General features: G+C 40.2%; 1 protein-coding gene across 2 annotated transcripts in view; it reads left to right on the forward strand.

Annotated features, from left to right (window-relative positions):
- Positions 1-26,035, forward strand: part of sbf2 (SET binding factor 2) — an 89,570-nt gene that overhangs the window by 16,014 nt on the left and 47,521 nt on the right. For both annotated transcript variants that reach the window (XM_076728609.1, XM_076728601.1), the window contains exons 3-6: positions 15,865-16,002; positions 20,208-20,342; positions 20,855-20,965; positions 22,743-22,848. In XM_076728609.1, coding sequence (XP_076584724.1) covers positions 15,865-16,002; positions 20,208-20,342; positions 20,855-20,965; positions 22,743-22,848 — 490 coding nt within the window. The remainder of the gene's footprint in view (positions 1-15,864; positions 16,003-20,207; positions 20,343-20,854; positions 20,966-22,742; positions 22,849-26,035) is intronic.

Genomic DNA, 26,035 nt, shown 5'->3' on the forward strand with positions numbered 1-26,035 from the left:
GCACCAAGAAAAAGCGTTTACAACTTGTGCTGGGAAAAATGTGTTTCTAATCTTTTCAGGCAAGTGATGATGATAGGAACCAGCTCAAATCCTCATCTGTTATGGATGAGCCAGGTCTGTAGATGGAGGTCAGTGCGTTGCTCACCTAGTACATTTCCATCACCTCGCCCTCCAGTATTAAATCCTCATGGTGTACGGTAAACGGACAGAGGTTCTGAAAGGAGCAGTGGGGTCACTAGGATGCTTTTAATGTGAAAACTCCTCCAAATAAAAGAATACCTCAGAATTTATTTATCATTACCAACTAAAGGAAAGTCATATTTTCTTCTATCATGCTGAACGTTTTTTGCTATGAGCACATTTTCGTCATAGTGGGCTCAGTGGAGTCAAATAATTCTCATTTTTCTTTTTCCTTTGACGGACTAGTATGAGGATGTGAACGTGGATCTTGTGACAGATAAAAGTTGCTGAGCTGTGTTTTGCTAAAATGAATAATAACAATAGGGTTATGGTTCTAATAATTGCTTGCACGGCAAATTGAGGCTGCATGCATTTTATCATTCATTTGATCTTATTATACTCTGAAGGATTATGATGTTCTCCCTTGTTGTGAAAAGTAGAGCTTTACTCATTTTCAAAGTTCAAGGGCACTTGTGTCTTTCTTGTCTTTACGGTTGCTAGCATGGCAGCCAAACTGCAGCTAACTCACCAATGTCATGCTTGTCAAACTCAGTTTAATGAAGTCAGTTTATTTATAGAGCACATTTAAAAACATCAAACCAAAGTGCTTTACAGAGAGATTCAGTTATGGAAAAAGAAAAAAAAAACACACACACACACACACACACACACACACATATATGTATACATATAGTTCTATATATATAGTTATATAGTTACACACACACACACACACACACACACACACATATATATATATATATTAGTCAGACAGTTGATAATCATGTTAACTGCCAGATAGTTTAAGGCAAAACAATGAAATGTGCCACACACATAGCAAAGGAATGCCTGGAATTACATTAGTGTTCAGTGTTTAATTGCTGAGTTTGCCTGTTTAATTAGAAGCACCATTTGTGTCATGCTTGGAGTATGTGAACATTCATATCATCCGCTGATTGTAGACACATATCGGTATCCAATGTAAATTTGTAAATTGTGTTAATCCGTTCTCCCTCATGCTCACTTGTTTCTTTCAGATGTTTTCTCTGTCTAGTTGGCACAGCTTTCTTTCATGTTAAATGAACTGTATTAATAGCAGGTACAAAATCTACATTGTAAGACACCCAGATGGACGTTAAGCTTTTTACATCTACCTAATCCAACTATTGGTGAGTGTTTGGAGTAACAAATGCCAAACTGCTTTTGAAGATTAAAATGCTTGCCAGGAAACTGAGTGGCAAGTTGTTACCGCTAACCTCACCAAAATCAAACTTTCATGTTTTGTATTTTAACACAGTGGAAGCAAGATGTCTCCAGCTTATGACAGAAAGGTTTTTGTTTAATGCTGGATGTTGCATGTATTAAGGTACATAAAACAAATTGGGTCAGTATTTTAAAAGAGATTCACTTGATCCTGTTCAAACTGTCTTTATCCCCTCAGAAAACATTCATTTAACGCACCGATTTTAATACCTGCTGGTCACTGCAATTTGGAAAATAATATGTTTAAAATGTTCACACAGACGAGTATTAGTACTAGTATTTAGCTAAATTAAGTCATTATCAGGGTACTAGTCATAAAATAGATGAAATTAAAACCTTAAAGTGATAAGCACCTTAAGTCTTTGCCTTAAAATGACTATTTCTCATTATAGCCTTGTGTCTCCCAGATATATCTCTTATTGTTGAATTTGAAAATTAAAATGTAAAGAAACTTGCATGTCAGGATTCATGTGCACATACAGCACATGTAGTCTTGGATCCAATGTCTACGTTTTGATAAATTTCATGTAATGTCTGAGTTGGAAAAATGATCTTTTCTAGGAGGAAGCATACTCTGAAAAAAGCCTCTTACTGTACACATAACTTGACCACAGAATGTTAGTTTGATTGTGAAAAGTAATTCAAAGGGCTGTGGGATTTCTCAAACAGCGTGTAATCCTTAAACTGAAATGGAAAGCACCATACACTGAACATGACAACATGCACTGAATGGAAATGGATAGCTGTTTATGTTTATGCTTGGCTTGGCCTTCAGTCTGTATATATGTGTGTGTGTGTGTTGGGTGAAGAGAGATGTCTTGACAACTATGCCCGAGAGGTCAAACACATTCCAAAGCACCACAAAGTTCAGTGTTGAACATGAGGGTCAGTCCATTACATGTAGCCTGCAGACAACGATCTGCCAGCATACTCAACCCTGCTGTCTCCACCACCATTGTGTTCCCCAGCAGGAAAACAAAATGTCGCCTTTAATAACTTAGCCTCAAATCAGTCCTGCAAATTTTGATTTGAGTCGCTGCAGCACGAGCAGCCTCGATCAGCTCTGCTAATGTGTTAAAGACTGAGGCACAATGTAAAGTGAGAAGGCTTCGATCCATACAGCGAGTTAAAGATGGGAAACTGTTTCAGTGCCACAAACCACTTTGAGCCGTGTTGAGGGCTGCGCATTCTATTCTGAGGGTCAAAGTAAAGCTTTTAAATTAGCTCTGAAATAATTAGCCAATCAATTGATTAGTCGAGCTAAAGAGATTAATCATTTAAATTATTTATGAAGTAATGTTGTTTATTGGAATCCCCATCATTACTCTTACTGGGTATATATTCCAATAGAATACATATGTCAACAATGTTTGCACTTACACTTCATACAGTAAAGAATAAAGTTACACTGTTAACATTACACCCAACAATAAAATTCCATGAAAACCATACATGTGTAAAACAATTCGAGCAGTTTAAACTGATTGACAGGTGAAGCAAAACAATCTCAGATGAACAATCTGTTCATCTAAATATCCAATTAAAGGAAACACATTTTGCTTATTTATTTTCAGGGCTCTCAAGAACCTCTTTAGATGCCTCTTAAAACCCTTTGTTGTAGACTCACATGGTATAAAACATTGGCAAACTGTTCCAATGAGATATGGCTCCATCCATGGCTGTCTTTGTCCTAGCATGGGTTTTTAATTGAGATAGCATAATGCAAATCTTCCATCACTGGCCTTGTTTGATAAAATAACATTTTTAAATACAATTATATTAATACAACGACTTATACAACCTTTTCCCCATTTTCTGACATTTCATCACCTAAATGATTGATTAATAGTTGTACTTTAGTTATGTTGAGTTAAAGGTTTTCACAGCCAAAATTAGTAATTTAAGTATTTTAAGTAGTAAGTAATTTAACTGGTTATGTATGTTAGACATTTTAAAAAAGTCTTAGGTCAGCAGTTTGAGATTTGACCTTTTTCAACACTGTAGCTGAAACATCCTCAAAGGATTTGTTGATTCAACTTTCACCGTCCAGTTGTCGCACGTTGTCCCTCCTTGACGTATTTCTTAGTTTGTTTATAAAGTTTGAAGGTGACCTGTCCTCACCTTTAAAGGCTAGCAGAATTCAGCCTTAGGTGTTTGACAGCAAAAACAGTGGCAGTCTCAGCCTGATGCTCACACTGTTCTATCTCTAGTCTCACATGTTGCAGCTGTGGGCGAGATGCTGCAGCACTGAACAATAGTAATCCTGTACTGGTCCAGTCCAACACACAGTATGCGGTGTGGGTTTTCTGCTCCACTCAGTCGGCGAGGCAAGCAGAATTGTTCTCTGACTGCATACCATGCCGGTCATTTGCTTTTTTGTCCCATTGCTTGCTCAGATATATACAGTACCTTAAGATGCAGTTCCACTAATGGCCAACTCAAACTCTGAGATGTTTTTGAGTGTTTTTGCTTGATAGACAAGAGAGCCAGTCTGTAACACTAAAACATGGTGGTTGCTGCTTCCTCTTCCCTTCTCTGCTCTTTGCCCAAATTTGAATTGTCTGACCCTAATAAATGTCAAGATGGTGGACAGTGGTAAACCCAAACCCAGTCTTCAGAGTAAGCCTCCAAAATGGGGGTGGCAACTGTGGTACTTTGCTTGTCTACAGTCTAGTTTTAAAGAATGGAGGAGTACATCCTCTTAATCATGATATGAATGTCTTCTTTAAGAGACTCCAAAACTTGGGAAATGGAAATTATTTACAAGCCTGTAGCATTGTCACTACATGTCTTAAATATTTTCAGCATAAGTTAGGCTACTTAGGAGTGCCATCATTTGGTATCCTACTGGCACTGGGCATGTTAAGGACAATTTCTGCGAAAAAGTTGCACGCAGTTTGTTAAAGTTTGTATTTTATGCCCACGTTTTCAGCACAATGGGAAATATATGGGTGGGGGAGAATGTCGTTGTTCCAGGGAAATGTCTTAGAGCTGTCAAAATGTATTGATCGTGTGAAGCAACCCCCCCAAATTTGTCTCTTATGTTCCTTTTTCTTGAATATGGTTGTTGTCAGTTTTCTGTGGGCTGCACATGACTTATAAGAGTGCCTTTTATATGATTTCCAACCAGATTTATCCTGTTAATCCTCATTGGACATATGAGAAACTGATATCAGTGGAAAGAGTCAGTCAGTAATCAGTAAGATGATTGTACCAATATGTGTATAATGTCCTTGCATTCTGGTTTGGATAAGGTCTGACTCTGAGAAGAGTCATTTGACATATAATATGTCAGCCAGGTTCAAAATTCTAAACAGGATATGAAAGTGTAATCGCTGTTTTTAGGCATTCGGGAAGGGGCAACATTAAATTAGTCAGGCTTGGTGTTTTCTTTTTCCTTTGTTGGTTTGCTCACTTATTTATGAATTGCTTCTTCCAGTGACACTGCTAAACAGCAATGCAAGAGTCCTTCAACCCTCCATCCAAACACAAAAGCAGACAGTCAGAAGTAAATAACATGTACTCTTACAGTAGGCTAATCCAAGGCTAGCTGATAACAGAAGGATTACTCAGAGGAAGGTTATTGTATGCTGTGTTCTGTTAGTACAGAGTGCTCAGGTTGTAGTAGGCATTGTTTGCCCACAGTACATACAGTAAATACGTAAAATTAAATATTACATACTTTCAAAAGCTTACTGCATCACAACACAAGCACTGTATATGTAATGCTAATGAGATCCCTACTTGTTTTCCTCTGAAAAAATGTGTGGACATGAAGTGCAAAAAATGTCCTCTTGGGGTCCAACCTCCTCTGATGAAGGAATTTGATCAGACTGTAAACATTTGTGTGTCATTTCTCCTGTCTAAAACTTTGACTTCTTGACCTCCTCCCTTTTCCCTCAATTCCCTGCTGCAATGAGGAACGTGGCTTACGCTTCCGGGAAGGACGCTCCAGCTATTCAGAAAATTTGTAAACTGATGGTGTCATTTCAGTTGTTGATTTCACTGCTTGGCTGGAGGATAAATTTTAACAGAAAGGAACTTTTTCATACATATTGTTTAAGAAAATGATTTCAAGACCTGACTCTAGTGTGACCTGAGCCTCTGGGCTTCAGGTCAGGTTCAGCTCACTTAAGAAAAGAATCTCCCTTATTGTTGTGTGGAGTCATTCATCTGTCCATGTTCTCTCAGCAAGTTGGATAAGCAAACCATGACCAAGCTTAACTACATAGTTCATAATCAGCAGCAGTTAGTCAGTTTTAGGCTCTGTGCCAAACCACAGACCAAAGGAATTTAGCCTAATTGTCTCACTTGATGGACTGACTCAAGTGACCATAACTTGACATGTCGCGCTGCACGTCGGTCTTATGATGTTTGTAAAACTATGAGAGAGAAACTAAACAGTGCATTCCAGATAGCAGGATGCCGTTCCAGCCAGGGGGAGAATGGGATCATGTGTTTGTCAGGAAGATCCACACATGAGTAATCAATGCTTCGTGTGCCAGTGAAGTTAAACACATCAGGAAACAAAGCTGGAGCTGTCAAGCAAGCAGGACTTTCCATGCTGAAAAGCACTATGAGTTCACCAGGAAATGGGAATACACAGGATGAAATGAAGCCACAGTACACTGGAGAGCGCACATACTCAAACTTTGAGATGAAGTACAGTAGAAGCTGTCGGTCTTAATGGATTATTGTTTATGTATGTAGTTGTTTTGGAAATGTAGTGATTCTTGTTATTCTGTCATTACGCTTCCAGAAGTTTTGTTATTTCCTGATGGACTGAAATCTGGGTGTTGCAAATGAAAAGCCCCCCTCATGAACATGAAAGGCACAATGACAAGTGACCAGCCAGCCAGGAGCTGGGCAAACATTTGTAGTTGTGAACTGGTGCCAGTAGATAGGTGAACAGGTCCAAGAGCACATTAAGTTTTGGGACACTCCAGAGACCTCTCTAACTGGCTGCTGGCGAATGCCACTGTTCCTATTAAAAATGTACTGCCTGCTGCTGACACCAGGGCCAGTGGCTGCGCACATAACTTGAATTCTTAAACCTACATACTTCCACATAGTTCATTGCCTCCATATATTAAATCTCTGTCTGCCAAAGAGATTTACCTCAGAACCTGAACGTTTCGCCTTGTCATCCAAAATATTCCAGTGCTGTCTGATGTGTGCAGACGTACATGACCGCCTTCAGGTGTTCTCCTCGATGTTGTTCTTCAGCAGGAGTTGGCCAACAGCTTTTTGTTGTAATGCTTTTTGTTGTAACACTGTTGACATAAAATATGGTCCAGTGTTGTGCGGTTACTGAGCCTGCAGAGTTTCACCTGAGAAGAAGAACTCTTGTTGACATGGGCTGCATGTTTGGAACTCTAAGTGAAAAATAGTCAGATTCTTTGGAACAATCTTACCCACTGACAGCATAATAACAGTGGGGTAATATATTACATTGCTGTTATTCATTGACATTTTCAGCCATAAGAGTAAAAGTATGGGGCTCTGTGGATGGCGATGTCGGTCGCTTGTCAAAGCCTGTTAGTCTCTTTGAGTCTGACGAGCAGCATGGTGTCTGAAGGTTGGTTGCGGGGCCTTTAGAGTCATACATCTTTTCTTTCAGTATTTGCCATGATAAAGTCTATATCCTGCCAGAATCTATCACTAGTCGTGTTAGTGCTGAATCATGAATTTACTTATGTAGCTCATTTGACAATGCTGACGATGCATAGCTATTCAAGATGAAACATGGTTAACCAACCAACTACAGATATGTTTTAATTTCATGTTTTAAAGGTCCAGTGTGTAAGATTTAGAGGGATCTTTTGGCAGAAATGGACTATAATATTCCTAATTATGTTTTCATCAGTATATAATTCCCTGAAAATAAGAATCATTGTGCTTTTTTTTTTTTTTTTCTTTTTTTTTTAACCTTAGAATGAGCCCTTATATCTACAGAGGGAGCTTGTCCTGTTCCCTGGAGTTCACTATGTTTCTACAGTAACCCAGAACAGGCAAACCAAACATTGGCTCTAGACAGCATCTCTCACATTTTTAGTGGCCACCATAGGTTCTCCTGCATGCTTGCAAGTGGAGGGTGAGGTAAGGGGTATTCAGTTGTTTGCGGTCTGCAACCTCACCACAAGATGCCACTAAATCCCACACACTGGTCCTTTAAGTGTTTTTCTTTTTTCTTTTTCTTTTTTTTAGTTAACATAATGATGGTAACCTCAACCTATCATGTGTCTCTAGCAAGTTTCCTGCTAAATCTGTGCAAGTAGCAGTATTCATATGTAGATACAATGTGATCTCTGGCGTTTGTGTTTATTTTTAAGAAAATAAAAGTTGAGTAGGAACTTTTTACACTATGTGTAACCACTTCTTTTTTAATTCACTGGTTCTTGTATGTTCAAAGGAGATTTCACATGATTTCTAGTGGAATGCCTGAACTGCCAGTCTGTCTCTATAGATCACTGTATAGAAAGCAAGTTCAGAGAGAATAAGTTCTACTTTTCACAGAGCCTATACAATACACCCTTTAAATTTTGTGGCCACTTAGCAGCTAACCATAAAAAAATGCTTGGAGGGTATTCACATGTCATATGATGGCTTTTCAAAAGGGATGTGAGGTTGGAAATATCGTTTAAGATACGTCACAGATGACATCTCCTCCGCCCCCCCTTGTTTTAGAACAACACCATATGCAGATCTCCTGTGGTCAAGTGCCAAGTTTTTTCTGCTAGTATTAGTGTGCACATTATTTTTATACTGGGCTAGCTCTACTTTTCCTATTGAGTCCAATTCTTTTAAACATTTGGGCAAAGAATTAACCAACTTTTTTCAGTGTCAATTGTGCAGCAAAAAGAAATGGTTGCTATGATGAAGTGGCAGATTTAGCTTATTGTGTAATTTCTTGAGCAGGAAATCTTATTACCGTATTAATTTCTGAATGAACAACACCCCTTTTCACATGTTGTCTTGAAACAAAAAAAGTTTGAGAGATTTGTGTGCGACGCTTTATGTGAGAAAAGGCTTTTGTCGGCAAACATCTTCTTGTGCGATACACAGGGAAACTCATTAGTGTTCATACACACTCAAAACACTGACACGTACTGCAAAGATTCACATTTACTCTTCACTCTGCATTAGTGTATATTAAGAAGAGGGACAAAAATCATTGTGTTTTGAACCAAGCTTATTAAGGGCAGAAGTGAGACTGTGGCTTATGGTTAATACTCTAACTTAGCCAGGGCCCCCACAAGGGGGTGGAGGAAGCACCTGTTCCACAGTCAGGTCATTATCAGCCATTATCTTACTGTGCTCTAAAGGCCGGGGCTTTGTCTGACGCAAGACAGCCATTGTACTCATCTGCAACACCAGGACAAAGCTGTTTACCCTGCTCTTTCATTCATCACTCCATGTGCTCAGAAATGTGTTTTGATGTTTCATGTTTACTTTTAACAGATGAAATAAAAAGGCAACCATGTTTACCTACCATCAGCTGATATGGGTTAAAAAAAAAAAAATCTGTAGCAATGTGGTTCTGATCAGAACTGATAAAGGAGGGAAAAATGTCAATTCTGTTCAATGTCAGAAGTTGCTATTAGGAGAGGCACAAGCACAGACAAAGACTAAAAATAATCAATGTACCATTTGATTCACTACCACTTGCATCTGCTTTCTGTATTTCCTACAAAACTGACTGAAAACAATCTATATATAGTGGGAGTAATAGTGTGTTTCAGTTATTTTGAAGTGTTTATCGTAAAATATGTCCGTCTCCCGTCAGTAATCCGTCTTGACATCACCACTTTCAGATAAAGCCTAATCGTTTGTTTCACAAATATTTATGTCAAGCAAACTGTTGTAAATATTCTGCAGAGCCACTGTTTCTGCTAAAGGTTTCCAACCTTCAACTCCACGTCCTGTAAATGTTTGAGGAGCAGGCCAGGTGGAGCCCAAGTAGGACAGTTAATGTTTTTCACCGTGGACTGTCACAAATGCCAGAATCAGAAAACGATTTTATGGTCTGTTGGTGTCCATTGTGATTTGACACATGTGGAAGTGGTGACAAATCATAAGTCTGTAATTCTTTTCCAGGCCACTGGTTTGCTTTTTTTTTTTGGTAACATACACCCACTGTAGTGTTGGAACATAGAAAGCCCGCTCATGCACGTGTAACACAACGTGTTGTACTCCGTAGTCATTGTAACTTATCAACAAATACTTCAGTTAAATTCCTAATGGTTTACTGTGCAAAGCTAGCAACATTGTCTGAGCAGATTTCTGTTTAATATAAGACACCTGACATGAATTGTGAAACTCTGTAGTTATTACATGGCTTTGACAACTTAAAACATGTCCAAAAAATACAATATGCTAACAAGCTTCCAGGCTATGATTAACCCGGTTGTATAAGCGGACATGCTGATACATGATAGAGCAGAAGTCACTGATTGTCATTGTCATTGTTTGCTGTAATGTCGTAAGCTTAATCTTGCCACTCTACTCTCTCCAGTTTTGACAGATTTCATCACAGCAATTGGAGAATTTATTGGATTATGGGTGTTTTCATACTATTCAAGTGGTTTTGATATCGGTTTTATAACTAGAACCCATTATTAAACAGTGCCGGGAAAATCCATGGACTTTCCTTGGATCCTGAAAGGGAATTTTTGTACTGTTGACTATATTTCACAGCAGATTCTTCCCTGAACTACGATTCAACCCGTTTATCCTGAGAAGATATGGTGTTTGTTAACCTACTTTTGACAAAACTGACATATAATTAAGTCCATTTAATGTCTGGGACCTTCGTGCCAACCATGTACATCACACAGATGCTGGTTTAGCTTTTGGAGTCAGGTTGAGAGAGCGAGATGAATTGATCCGACAGTGGACTGATTTAAGCTTAGGAATGTCTGATTCTCAAAAGGGTCCTATTATTTGCCTCTTTATGCATTTCTGTTTTCAAGTTGCATGTGGTGAACTGGCCGTGTGTTTTTAATTTATGCTGTGTTTTGAAATAAACTCAAGTATTCGCCCTGGAGTGAACAGATCTTCCCAAGAGATTTTGGGGAAATGGGGGTTCGGTAGAGTTGTCCTTATGATCTTGTTGCTGGACTGTGCGTGAGTGAAAAAAAAACCCTTTACATTTGGACTAAAAATACACCTTGTAGTAAATTCTTTGTCTGGTGTTACATTTCCCACACATATGGCATTCATGAAGCTTGAAATTTTGTGTACAGCATAGTGTGCAATATTTGCTAGATGACTCTTCCTGTCCTGCCTGACTAGACATTTCTTTTGAATTACTGTGGTCCATCATGGTCACCTAAAAATATCTATCTCTAAAATGAACCATATGTGCCTGGTATTGCATAACAGATGAGCAAAAGGAAACCAGGAGTGTTGGTGACAGCGGGGAAGCAGAGTTTAGGAATGGAAGCAGAGGGAGATGCCACCTCAGCAGAGCGCTCTCACGTGGAGCTAAGCTTTGGTGCAGTAAATTTACTCATTGCAACCACTAAGTAGTATTTGGATAACAGTGCTATTATGGTCATTTTGTTGACAGTTTTGTTTCTTGTATTCCTCACGCTGACCTTAAGGAGATGGTTGAGGCGGCGGGGTCCGTGCATGTTTATGTGCCAAACCACTCGGCTGGAGCGGCTGTCTCTGGTTGTTTTGTCCGCTGCTCATCCTGCAGACCTGATAAAGCAGGAGTTCTGGCCAGGCAGCACGCCATTGACCTCCTCACCCCTCCCGGTTCCTCTCTGACCCTGACTGCTCGCACTTCATGTTCCGTCATTGTGTTGTCTTCCTGGCAGCTCTTCCACATGAATGGGGAAAGAACAAGGTAGAGGATGATTGAAGTGTATGGTGTAGTGCACAGCTGCTGCTAAGCTTCTCTGACAACATTGTCTTGCCAGTAACTTCATATTCAGGCTCCATCTACAGTTCGCTAGTATTGTCTAGAAGCTTGGATGATTGTAGATGGATTTTTTTTTATATATATATTTTCCTTTCAGTTATACCTGGTCTAAGATTTGAGATCGTCTGGCAGCCATGTTTACAAAATGTTGTACATTATGGTCAGGGGAGGGTGGAAAGTGTTCCTCAGTAGTTTCATTTTATTGCTGTGGAGAGAAAACATGGAAGAACTTTGGTGCCTGATTTCATTTGGGTTTGTAACCCGACCAAATTATGAAATAAGTCCCTCTCTGAAAGGATTTGTGGGATTGAGCTCTTTTGTGGTAACTGGAACACTTTAAAGGTTTTATGACCCTTCAGACTATGTTTGCATTTCTTCAAGTACAGGACTCTCAAATTTTGGGGTCATAATAAAAACACAGTAAACCTGTTTCCAGTCGTGTTTCAGCTGCATCATACTAGAAAGACGAAGTAGACTACCATTCTGTCTGTCTCATTGTCCTGAGTCATCTTTAGTAATGGCTGTTGGACCAGTTTTATCTGGCCTCCGCCAGCCTGACCGGGCATTAATGTCTAGTCACCGTATAAGAATGCATCCCTGTCCTGTGTGTTCTTTTTTTTGTTGTTTTTTTCCCCTTGGTGCTGCTCTTCAAGCACTCCACTGTGACGATACTTAGCAGGTCAGGCTCCAGATCGAGTGTCGCTGGCTGAGTAGGTGAATAGAGCAGTTGGATGGGAGTCATACCAGGCTGCAGCACATGATATGATGCAGAGGGTTTAGCTGGAGGGCTGCAGTTTACTTTGACATTAATACAGCCAGTGTGTCCCAGAGTTCCTTTGTCACTTGACTAAAGTCTAATTTGGGAATGGGTAATGTCCTTTCTCTCTGCTGTGTGTGTGTGTGTGTGTGTGTGTGTGTGTGTGTGTGTGTGTGTGTGTGTGTGTGTGTGCTGTATAAAGATACAGCTTGTGTCTGATGCTGTCAGTGCTTTCACTTGTCCCCCACCATTGTTTTTGGTGGCAGAATGTAGCACAGCAGGACAAAATATCATAGACGGAATAAAAAAAGGCCCTAAAGTCTTGTTTCACAAGCAGAGCATTTAGCCTGCCTGATGTTGTCGACTTACTCAGATTTTGCTGATTTGGTCATTTTTCCTTGATATTTGTGCTATTCCCATGGTTAAGTAGGCTATGTAGTTGATGTAGTTAGGTTTCTTTTTTTGTCTGCTTTAATTGAGGCTGCACAGAGCGATTTATTTATTTATTTTGAAAATGTCCTGAATTCTCTACACTGTTCCTGTGTCTGACTTCCTGTCAAGCTCGATGTGCTCTGTTCAGCTTGACGTGGTGTCCGTCAAAAATAGACTAGGCGCCAATTCTTCGCGGAGCACAAGAATAGTGTCCCACTTCTGGGACGCATCTGAAATGTGCCGTGGCACGCCTGGTGGAATTGCATGACATGGGCTCCGCCACCCGCGATGCAGTGGAATTCAGTGGAATTTAGGGGTTAAACATCACGTCTTTAGTCTGCCTACGAGGACAAGCCTCAAAACTGTGGCCGTGCATGTTTATATCCACACTCCACTCTGTGTTTGACTGAATTGTCGATGACATAATTTTTCAAGTCAGATGTTTAAACAAATAGCATAAGCATATTTTCTCTGTTTACACACGGTTGTGCATAGTTAAATTTAAGATGATAAACATTTGCAGAAAGCATTGCAGCCCGTCATAGGTTTCCCTGCTTTTGCAAAAGCAAAAGTTGCTGAAAAGCAGTTCAGAGTCAGCAAAAAAATCAAAACACCTGTTTCAAATAGTTTATTCACAAACAAACAACAAACATCATATAAACATCTTTATGTAGGATGCATGCTCAGTTGTTGTAGACACTAAAACTCATAATGAGAGTCATAAGCAGATAATGTTGCAGGAAAATATGTTTAAAGCCTCAGGAACATAGCCACATGTGTCAATAAAAATGGGAAAGAATCGGGAAATAAGCGTTTTACTTGACTTTTTTCTTATTCACATCATTGAACTGCCCTGTTTGTAAATTCCGTATTGGATCCAGCCACAACATTTAAGATACACGATTATTCATATTTTTGTCAGACAGCCATAGATTGTGTATAAAATGATGTCAGTAGTCTGTCTGGACGCAACAGCCCCTGAATAAATGAAGTTTACTAAATACTGAACTCCCTTAAGTGTCTCTGAACCTGCGCCAACCCTCAAGTGTCTTTCTGCAGACCTACAGGCAAGATAACGACTTTAAGGAAACACGATTTAACATTGGGGAAGTCAGTTAATCTTCTCACCATCACGCCTCCACGCGCTCTCTCCATGTCGCGTCCCTCTCTCACACATGCATAGACTCCTACAAACAAACACACACACGGATAGACTCCTATGAATGAACACACACACACACACACACAGACACGCAGGATGTTGTATCTCCTGTGATCTTCTGAGCTATGCAGTCCCAAAGGTGTTTACCGTTTTTGACAACAATGAATGGCATAGTTGGAATAGTTTAGGACAGGATCACAGTTATCTGCACTTGTCCTTGAGTCCTGTCTGGCCTGGTGTTCAAATACACACACATGCACACACCTCATCACAAAGCAGGTTTAACAGATTTCCTGCTAGCTATTGTATCTGCTGTAGGATGGTGGCATCCTGGTCCAAACCTCCAGGTTGAACAAGCCAAATCCCCCCTCACCCCTTTTCCTCTCTTCCTGTCTTAATCTCCATTTCTCCTGCTCTCCTTCTCCTCATCAACTCCCTCCTCTCTCTTCTGTCTGTGCTCTGCTTCTTTTGTCTTTGTTTTTGCTACCTCTGCCAGTAGATTTGTCTTTGGCTGCACACGGGTCCATCTGTCCATCAATCTATCTGTGTTTTCCCTCACCTACCCCTCCTCTACCCAGTCTCCTCTCTTCCTCCATGTGTCCGGTGATCCCCTGTGTAACCCCTGAGGAGCAGTCTAAACACCGTGTTCAGGGCCAGGGCCAGTTGGGCCTCCAGCAAAAACAGCGAAAGACCAGACACAAACACTCGTCTCTCTGACTAAATGCCCAACTGCCTCCCATATTTTGGCCCCTCTCTCTCATGCCGTCTCTCAAACGATAATTCATCCATTTCTTCATACCTCTCACTGACCTCTCGTTTCTGCTGCTTTGAGATAGTACTTTTTCATGTTGCTTTATGAATCCATATCACAGTGGATGGTTTTATTGTTGGCTTGTACAATTGACATTTTCGTCAGTTGTGTTTACCGATGAACTGTATATGTCTAACAAAACACTGTATCAGAAAAAGCTCGCATGTTGCCACACTCCGCAGATGTTTTGTGTCAGGATTGGTCATGACTCACACTGTTGCTCTGAGAACTAAAACCTGTTAGATATGCTTTTTATTATGGTAACAGTCTTTCTGAGTTTCAGTGCCCACAATTTGCTAAAAATGGCTCTGTTTTGTCATGCATTGAAAATTGTTGATTTGTGTGATTCTGTGTTTGGAAATAAAAGAAAAGATTATTCCAGGAAAAAATGGAGAAGAGCTTGACTAACGACTTGAGAATCCATGATACTACAATACAAGTATTGCTACGATACCATAATTTTAAACTTTGATACACTACTAATGTGAAAAAAAAAAAATCAATACCATGGAAGAAAGAAAAAATATTCCTAGGCACACAAAAGATTTTTTTTAATTTACTACCTGCACACAATGCTGTTACAGAAAACGTCATTGAACACGTACCAACACACGAACAGCCGTACATTCAGGCCCATCTGATTTTCTTCCTGTTGTTTCAACTGTGCAGCCTTGAGTTTAAAATCTGATTGTAGATCACAGATTGTTTTGGTGTGTCTGTGTGTTTTTAGTGTGGTACGAGCAGAGAGGTGTCTTTGCAGGGGTCAGCATGTATTGTTTTCTTGATTTGTTTCACAGGAAAAAGAAATCTCTGTTTTCACCTTAATTCAATCTGCTGTGCTACAGTGTAATCAGCTGGGATGTTTGCTTAATTCCTTGGAATTTTCCGTTTCCTTCTTATTTTAGGTGTTTCCTTTTATGATCAGACGGTTAATGAGCCCAGGCAGTTTGGCCTGGCACCTTCACTGATGACTTTCAAGGAAAATATATCCTGAACATACCATTTCCCGCTCTGATGAGCAGATGTAATTGCTGCAGTGAAGCAGGACATCCTGTCTGTGCTCTCCATGGGGGGCATTAGGATTAAATTCGCCACAGTGATATTCTGATGCCCTGTCCATTTAAGGTTTGAATGGGTTACCAGCAGAAAGTCTTAGGGGACATATCAACCGCAGAGCTTTAAACAAATCCAGGACAGACACACTGAAAATGTGATCTCTGAAATGATGGAATCTTAAATGTCTAAAACTGTGGCACTGTGTATATATCTGACCATACTGAGTGGATTATCCTCTACAACATTCTCATGTATTTTATTGAATATCTTTTCAGTTCTGCCAGCCTGGAGGTTGGAGGCTGTCCAGGGACAGAAAAACACCCACCTTCTTCACCGTTGTGCTGACAGATATTGATTCAGACCGACACTACTGCTCCTGCCTCACTTTCTACGAAGCTGAGGTCAATCTGCAGGTGAGACTGCACGCACGCACGCACACACACACACACGTTTTCTCGAGGGTGAGTACAGCCTAGGACTGAGCTGGCCTTTAACATTTTTGTGCGTGTGTGTTTTGAGCCATTTTTGTGCTGTTTCCATTCATGCATTGATTCATTTGTTCATTGTCTCTAATAGCTTTATCTTTTTCAGGGTCACAGGAAGCTGTAACTTATCTGAGGGTGAATGTTTTCAGTCCGTCAGAGGGCTAAAAGACACTCACAGTCATAGAGTCTCCATACTATACTGTACAGCTGTTTTAGGACTGTTGGAGTAAACAAGAACAGTGTGTAAAAACCTACAAGAACATACAAAAAACATGTAAACTGTACAGAGGACTCAGCCCTGTGAGGCACCGGCACTAACCACTGAACCACAGTGCCAGACTCATTAATCCTGATTTAGTTAGTTTGTCTTTGTCACCGCATTAAACAGCTTTGCATCACATCGCTGTCAGCTGCTAGCTTCTCCCTACAAGATGGGCTTGAGGTCCCATCCATCTTCATGTGTCTCTCTCTTGATTCTTAGAAGCCATCGGGATGTCTCTGGTGGGCAATGTTCTCATTTTCTGTTTTCCATTTTAGGCTTATTGTGTTGTTGTTTTCCTTTGCAGTCTTTTGCACAAGTTAAAAAGGTGCCAAAGACCGTCTGGAATTCTGTCGTGTGCGAGATGTCGTCCAGAATTTGAGGCATTAGTAGAAAACAAAAGCCTGCATGTATACAGCCTAATAAATTGGGAGCTGGCTGGAGGATGCTGTTATAAAGGAGAGGATGAACCTGTACTCCCCTCCAGCACTTTTTATTAGATTTACTCATGCATGCAAGATTGTGTTTGATTACAGATTAATGGTCACGGCACAAATGTTCAAAACCCCCATAAATTTATTGATTACAACAGATTTGTTTGGACGGCATCATTTTTCTACTTATGAATGATCTCGTTAATGTTTCCCCCTGCTCAAAGCCCACAGAATACCAAGCTAATTGTTTCACTGTGCTTGACTTCGTTAGAGGCCTTAAATGACTCCTGTCGCTGTGCCCACCGTGACTTCACATCCTTTCACATGTGGAAGGAAGTCATCAATCACATTCCAGTTAGATCAGCACAGCATTTTTCAAGCTAACTTTGAAATGCAGTCATGTACGAGAAGTATGTGTCAGCTTTCAAAAAGCTTGGTGGAACAATCAGAATCAACACTATAGTAGTTCATCTTTTCCTCATTAGTTTTGCATTTCAGCTTGTTGTGTGAATCAGACCATAATTGCACAAACATTCCTCTGAACAACTGGGCACATTTTTCTAAGTTCGTTCCAAAGCGTGTGGGGGTGGGGGCTAGGGCAAAATTGTCACATCAAAGAGAGAAAATAACCGAAAATAGCCCAGTTGTTAATGGCTATGGAGTGTCTTTGTAAGAGACTAGATTTAACTGTCATTGCTGCGCTGTGATGACGTCCCTCAGCTGTGTAAAACATCTTGGACATTACCGACCAGTAGATCTTGGTCTGTTTTCTGTCTTCATGCGCTGGTTTCAGTAGCGGGAATATGCGTTGTCATTAACTACAGATTTAGACTTGATTATGGAGCCAAATGTTTTTGTAATTGTGTCTTTGTTTACTGTTATCTGGGGACTGGCATGGCTATTAGTGAGTGCTACAAAGCTTGTTTTCTCACACACACTCCACATTTAGTGTTTATATTAGGCCTGCAGTGCAAAATAAGCAGCAGCAGTTGTTGTGTTATTGTGCCAGATATTTTCCAGGTTCATGATAGAAGAGGACTTCCACATGGAACACTAAATATACATTTACTTATGTAGTCTCATTTGTTTCATTTCACCTCGCTCAGTTTGTCAGTGTAAACAGTTGGATAATCATTTGGCCAATGACAAAAACACAATCGAATCATGTTGGCAGATTTCAGAATTTAAACTTTGCTCTCATAATCTTGATTTCTCAGTTTGCTGTTTATTACCAAGCGAGTTGTAAAAGTTACACTGATTAAAAAAAAAAGGGGGCCATAAACTATGTTTCAGGTCAGGCACGCCACACCAGAAACAGAACATGGCTGACTATACTGTCCTGTAATGTCTTAGTTTCAACTTTTTAACATTTTAAGCGCTACTCATGTCTAAAATAGCTTACAGTAATGGAGATATTTGTGTGTGTATGCCAAAAAGACACTTGACTAACACGCGTGGATGCTTTGTGTATATTACACACTTTATTGTTAAAATTGAACCTATAAACCTCTAATTTGACAGACTCCCCAAAAGAAACACCACCCTCCCTTTTTTGTCAGGTATTTATTAGATTTAGGCTATATTTGGCCCCATCCAGACATCATGTTCCTGCAAAATTAACACACATTCCTGGATTCAGTGTGTGGCACTGAAGATCTTCTTGAAACGTGAGGGTGTTTTAATAGTCTTTACTCTCTAAACTGAAATCCTTATCTAGTCAGTTGGATTCCAGCGAGAGTCCAGACAGGCGGCAGAGGAATGTATTTTGTCTAATAATTGAACCAAATCCTAAGAATAACCGTGAAATGTGCCCATCTGAATGGGATATTTTGATCCCATACTCCTTCGTCCTGAGATACCGAAGCACTTGTGGCATGTTTTCACTGCCTGGAGAAATATACCGGATTGTGATAAGGGCTTTAGTTAGGAATGAGGTTGGTGTCTCAGTGTCCTGGTAGGGCTTGTGGATCCACGATAGAGACAATTAGAACCAGATTGAGGCCGCTGCTTGTACGACAAACCTTTCGTGATTTTGGGCAGAGGTAGGTAGCATGTTTGATCGTAGCAAAAATGACTTCATAGTGTGCACTTGATCACTTTAACAGGAAAGATTGTTTCCAGGTCATTCTTTGTTTCTGGTTATATTATCACCCATAATTGCAAGCTTTAGAGGACCAACACATCACAAAATTCTGAAACTTTTTGTGTTTTTTGTTTGTTAAGTGCACATTCAGTGTAGCTTTGATTTCCCCCAAAGCACCCAGAGCTTTTAGTCCCAGGAAGTACTTTTCAAGGAAAGGTTCCTTCAGCCCTTTGCCTGTGTTTCCACTGCAATCTAAAGACCAGTGATGTATGAAAGCGACTGTACAACAACAATGTTATTGTTTGTCGTTGGTCGTATGCTTTCTTCTGTAACTCCATATGATTTTTCAGGAGGATGAGCACCAGAGTTTCTGTACTTTTGGGAAGTACCACCCACAGAGCAAGGACTTTTTGGTCCTTGGAATAATGTCCCTTAATTAAGCCATAAGTTCCTCCAAAGGTTCCTAATCCTTGGGGAATGTTCCTGCAGTGGAAACGCAGCTTAAGTGTACAATGTTTAACACATTCTGAAGTGGGTTCATACATCTTGTGCTCTACAATAAAGAATATTGTTCAATGGTGAAATTTGACTAGCTGTAAATGATATCTGTTGCTCAACATAGTAAACATTGTGCAGTTGTTAATATCTTTTGTACTGTCACTAATGCTCTGATGATGACTCTGGGAGGGCAGGAACATTAATTTTCTCAACTCTTCTCTGAGGAAATCTACTCATGATTTTGTCTCTTTGTAGGCGAGATCTTTTATTAACAATCGTAATTTTAGAAAGTCTGTTGTGTTCATTCAATGGCTCCAGTGGGATGTGCAGTTTTGTTGAATGGGGACAGATGAAGAAAGAAGATAATTAATAGTCCAAACATTCATAAATGTGTATCTCCTCTTTGGAGACAAAGGAGGATTTTTAAGATTTTTGTGGGCTGAAGCTATGTATTTGTCTTATGCAAGAGTTTTGTCTTGGTTATTTTTGTTTTCTAGCAGGAATACAATTAAGTTTCAACTACTTCTTCTTTCAAGCCTATTTTATGACACACCCCTGCAAGAAAGTGAAAATGATAAAGATGTTCGAAGTTGGGTGCCCATTCATTCATACTTTACCGATGAATAATCTTGAATATTTGGTGCATCAGTAATTTTTCCCTGAAAATAGCTCAAATAACATATGTGATGTGTAGAACATGCCAGATGAGTGTGAGGGACATGATGTGTTCACAAGCTCAACTAGGAGCTCAGCAGTGCTGCCGTGCTCTACATTACAGTACAGTACAGTTCAAGATCTGCAGTCCATTGCACAGTGTTGAACTCTTCAACTGAAATAGCTTCTTTTTTTAATGTTTCAGGGATCAAAGAGCATTGAGGCTGATGGAGATGAAGATGAGGAGGCAGAGGAGGATGGCCTGATCCAACCAGCTCAAGTGTTTGCACCAAAAAGTCTCATCCTCGTGTCCAGGCTGGATTATCCCGAAATATTCCGGGTAATAAGACACCATATGATTAAATCTTGATTAAAAAATATTTTTCAGTCTTGTTCAGATGGAATACTCTGCATTTTTGTCAAATCAGTGCTTTCATCTTGCAGCTCTGAGATGACATTAATCTACTTTGTGCTGTCTGCAAAGTTTACTTAAGCATAAGCACGCAGTTCAGTAAAGTAAATGAGACATAGAAGTGTAAGCACCTCTGATCTTTTCATTCCAGACTGAGTTAATCACAGCCTTTACAGACTCACGGTCAGCCTTGCTAGTCATGTTGATAGGGTCTTCTGTTCCTACATGCATGTAAGTTCTATTACAATAAACTGTGAAACATTACGGTCTGTAAATACCAGAAAAGCACAATCATTTTTGTTTTATTGCCCTGATATTTGTGAAGTGAAAGGTCACCCGTTTGATCGTGAGCTGCAGCTTTGGTGACTGTATAGAGTAGCTATCATCTGTATGTGTCCATGTGTAGTGTCTCAGTTTTATTTCACACTTTGTCGTTCCAGGGATGCTTGGGTCTGGTCTACACAGTGTACATTGATAGCCTGAGTTTTCCTTTAGAGGGTCTGGTGGCCAACCTCTTTACGTTCCAGGTTCCTGTTGCCGGTGGATCCCAGGTAAGTCCTAACTGAGGCAAAGCACACCCAAAGTGCCACAGCCTTTTTCCATACACATGTGCTGGCTTGGCTTGATTTACTTTGACTCGACACGTCAGCATGGCAGGGATTTGCATCTCAATTACAGCGCTGTTCCCTGCTTGAAGGTGTGTGTTCAACTTATGACGTGCTTGTCTTGAGTCAGTGATGTTAAAAAGCAGTGCCCTTTGTAGCACAGTTTACTGTTGCACTGTGCATCAGTTGTTGGTAGCCAGCGGCTTATCATAGTGGATTTTCAGACTGTTGTTATGATTTTGCTTGGCTACCACCTACCACTTATTGCTTTAAAAACATATTCCTCAATCATATCCGCATGATGACGAAGCCCATCTGACGTTGCAGCAACCCGCCTGGAGGCTGTCAACTCCAAATATGATCCCATCTCAGGTGGCACACAAATCAACACTGCATGGTTTGATTTGTGTTGCCAAAAGTGCCAATGGAAAAGTCCTACCAGACATCTCGCTGTTCTGCTGCTGGCCTGTTCCTCACAGATACAGACGCTAGAAAAAGTTCACGTCAATCCATTTTTCGACTGTGAGGCAGTGATAGATTGTGCAGTTGATGGCTGAAGATCAGTAGTGCAGCTAGTAAAATGATTTATGTTAGCTATGCAGCCTATCAGGAATGTCGTGTTTGGATGGTGCCAGAGATTGTTGTCCAGCCACAGGCAGTAATTTTCTAATACATATTTGTCTTTTTTTTTTTTTTTTTTTTTTTTTCATTACTCGGAGCAAAATACCTCAGCCTAGACGAGTGCAAAAGACAGCCGAGCTCTTAAACTGTGTTTACAACAGTTTAGGGGAATAAGTATTTAAAATGTCCGTGTATGAAGACTATTGCTTTGTATTTCGCTTGCTGCAGTTTGGTGGCCAGAAGTTAGAAGTGAGGTGAGGCTATGAATGCAGTGAATCAGGCAATAGGTGACTTACACATTCAGACTCTCACCAAAATGTGTCTCAATCATTATTTTATGGAAAATTACTTTATGTTTACCACTGCCACTGGGGAGAAATCATCAGATCAAAATCCAAAATCTGATTTTGTTTTAAATGATGGCTAATGTGCTGCAAGAGGAAAAATTTGGCCAGTTCCCCAGAAAGATGCCACTTAAAATCCCACGTCCTTGAGTCTGCCTCTAGGCTGAACCTTACCAGTGGAACAGACTCATTTGTCAAAGCAGCACCTGGTTAAACACACAAGAATGTCAAGAATTGTGTGAATGGAGACCCAGTAATATCGTTAATTTTTGATTTGACTGAAGGACTGTTGTTTTCTTCATCTTAAAAGTCTCTACCAACCACTTTTCAAGTGCTACTACTCAATAATCTGAATCGCGAACCTTTCCAACACTTTGATATCCAAAACACAGCTCTTGCATGACCAGTTTCTAAATGTACATTTCAGCAGCAGATACATGTTATGAAAATGTGTTTATTTATATATTTAATGCAAGGATCCTTTTTAAAAGATCTGTGATATTGCGGCAGCTGTACCAGTTATATTTTGGTAAACATGTTATTGAGGTTTTTTTTTGTCCATGCCAAGCAGACTCATTCAAATGGCCCTGCAGCTGCACTGAACATCATGTGCCTTCCTTATTTGATACAGCCGTATTTCACTCTATAATAAATCTTAATGGTCAGTTGTATTACTGCTTGGCCCTGTAGACATGATGGCTGTAGAAAATTTCCATGACTGCTTTTCTGACCTTTGCTGGTTTTGTTTTTCTTTACAGAAGCTGTTTAGCCTGGGAGCAGGAGACCGGCAGCTTATCCAGACGCCTTTGAACGACACGTTGCCTGTCACATGCAAAAGTGTTGCTCTGCTCTTCCAGCAGCTGGGTGGGTCCACGCACCTTGATAACTACCAACTAGTAATCCTAAGACAGGAAGAGACTTAATGAGTCAGACCGTGACTTGTTAGTGACTCTGTGTTGTGTCATTTATTTGTTATTAACACCCCGCTGTCGAATTCATTGAGTCAACGAACAGTAGTTTCCTGCGGCAGGTAGTCGCTTTTGCAACGTTTGCCGTTTATTTTTTTAAGACATTGATGGACTGTTGGTCATTGTAACGTGACAACGGACACTCAAACATTTGTTTTATTACTGGCATTATTCATCATTCGTCTTACTTGCTTTGGTAAATCAGCTCAGTGTGTGTGACATATTTTACATTTTTAGAGGCTCAGTTCTACTTTGCTAATTACATGGTGGTAAACTACAGCACCATAGGACTTTAACAATCTTTTACAGTGAGCCATTAAGAACTGGGATTAATTCTACACTAAATGTTTCTAAGGCAGGTTCTGGTGGTTTCTGCTTTGCCCCATCAGTGATTCTGTAACGAGCATATGATGAAGATTTGATGCAGTGTGTTGGTTTCATGTTGCCGTGTGTACTCTAGGTCTTAACAGTTCAAACTGTGAAATGACTTGCACAGGTAATACGTGCTTTGTTAAGAACAACATTCCTGATTCACCATGACTCATACATGGAGTAGTTCAGCTGTGTTTAAGGAGTGTGCCTATCACTTTCCTCAGGCTTTGAAAATGGCTGCTTGTAAGAAATTGCAAACTGAGCTATTGTGCGTTACATTTTTAGACTTTCGAGTCATTCTAGAAGAATCAGCCTCAGTTCGTCTGACTCTACCCAACTGTAGGCGTACATCTGCGAGTGCTGAGAGTGAAATTAAATATTTTTCACCTGAAATTTGATTTGTAATGGAAAGTTGGCCCCTCATTTAGCTTCATTTGATTAGAAGAATGTGCTTCAAAACAGAGTGGACTTTATTTCCTGAGTGTATTCACACCATCCTCTGTTTGTTTGGATAAAGTGGTGAGCATGCACATGGGGAGGGTACGTGCATGATACTGTTGTCATCAGGGTTATGTGGAAGTCAAGCCTTTGTGGACAATCTGGATACACAAAGCAAAACAATATTGATATGATCCGCAGCCATGGCCCATCAGTCTTCACAGGCCTGTTTCCATTAATCAGTACAGTATATTATGCAGTGTTGTTTGTCCCTGAAGCAGCCACAGGGCCACAGTTACTGTTAGTTTGAAAGGTGCTCACTTGTGACATCATTGTTAAAAATGCATAATTGTTAATGTTAAAGTAATTTTAGGGGTATTAGTATTGTTGTGCTGTGAGTAACATGACAATTGCTAAGAGTTAGACGAGGAAATCTCTCATCTGTGTGTGCTTAATAGAGGGCTACAGCCAGGAGATGGTTAACTTAGCTTAGCATGAAGACTGGAAGCAGGAGGAGACCGCTAACCCTAAAACCATGACTTGATTAAAGATACAAGATAGGCGAAAAAAATGATTTTTTGCTTTGGACAGAACCAGGTGAGCACTTTACAAGCCAAGCAACACCAACCACTTCCTGGCAGTAAGCCCTATATTGAGTGTGCACAAATGACAGTGGTGTCATTTTTTTCATGTAATTCTTGGCTAGAAAGAAAAAAGTCACGTTTCCCAAAATGTTGAACTGTTCCTTTAACAGTGATTGTTCTCTTTCATTACATTGCTCATGCATACATTGCTCATTACATTCTGAGAGAGAGAGAGTGTTGATGTGGAATCATAGATGCTGTATTTAATGGCTTGGTCTGTCTTCCGTTCATAAAGGAACAAAGTGTGCAATTATCTCTCTTGCCTCTTGCCTTTAATCCCGCTTTGATTAACTGTTAATGTAATGTTTGTTTTGTATTGTGCAGCAGAACAAATGTATGCAGGAATCTTTGATTGACAGTTAAGCTATCATAGCATACAGAGTGAAAGTGGCTAACTGTTAGACACTGGCCTAGTTAATCATTCTTCCGCCCTTAAAACTGCTTTCTCTGGATGCTGACAGGAAGGTAAACATCACAGGTCAGCTGACCAGCTACACGTAAGCAGAGAGAACAAGCGCATCGTCTATACTTATTAGGTCATCCTCATGTCCACATGAGGATTGGCTAGAAGCTGTACGGGCAGGTCGGCACATTGTTCTGTGTGCACAGGTCACCCTAGTCACCAGAGAGGAATGTGTGTTAAACATGTCACTCTGCACAGGAAGTATATCCCCCTGGGGCGAGATAAAACCGGTCATCAACAGTGCTGTTGTTTGTTGTTTGTTGCCTTTGTCTCTTCTGTTGTCCGGGGATGTTGCTGTCACTTCTGATTTAGGGCTCGGAAACGGGTCGTCGTTTACACAAGATAAGTAAACACCTGAATCTGAGGTGTGATTATGAAACCGGAGGTACACTCTTAATAGAAAAAGGTGCTACCAAAAATAGCACTTCATTCACAGCATTTGGGCCCACCATGTCTGAAGCTGAAACAACTCGAACCATTAAGTTTGACAAATCTCAAATTTTGTTGAGGCACATGTTCCCTTTCCTGTTTATCACTGAAGTGCTCCACTCAGGCAGCCAAACATCCAGACCCAGCGCCCCCAGTGGCACGGATATATGTCTGCCAGTGTTCCTCTCTCTTTATCACTCGATGTGTGATGAATTGGTCTGTCAGTTGCTTGATAGAAAACAATAACAGGAACTGTAAACTTAGAATTCTTCCTGATTGTCCAATTGGTATTTGAAATATTATTTATACTGTAAGAGAGTGTCGTTTCCTTTTGTTTTTTGGAGAGATGAGTTTTCCTATGACTTTGTATTCAGTGTTTGTCATCATGACTTGTCTTAAAAAGGCAGTGGACAGCTTGCAGTTTATGTGTAGTGATTCTAACTGATATTACGGCAGTTCTCTTCAGCTCATGAAATCTTTGGAAACTACAGGAGCAAATGCATTAAAACTACTTAGAGCAAAAGTCGTTTTGCTGCAGTTTACTAAAAAACATAAACTGCTCTTTTCAGTATTTGTTTTTTGGTTTTTTTTTGTTTTTTTTTTTTGCCTTAGTCCAGGGTTGGCTCAGTATCCTGCCTACATGTACACCCTGGTTCCAGAAAAGTTGGCGTGCTGTGTAAAACATAGATAAAAACAGAATGAAATCATTTACAAATGAACTGTGTTTGCAGACATTT

This window comes from Chaetodon auriga, chromosome 1 (assembly GCF_051107435.1).
Source record: "Chaetodon auriga isolate fChaAug3 chromosome 1, fChaAug3.hap1, whole genome shotgun sequence".
Classification (NCBI taxonomy): Eukaryota; Metazoa; Chordata; class Actinopteri; order Chaetodontiformes; family Chaetodontidae; genus Chaetodon; species Chaetodon auriga.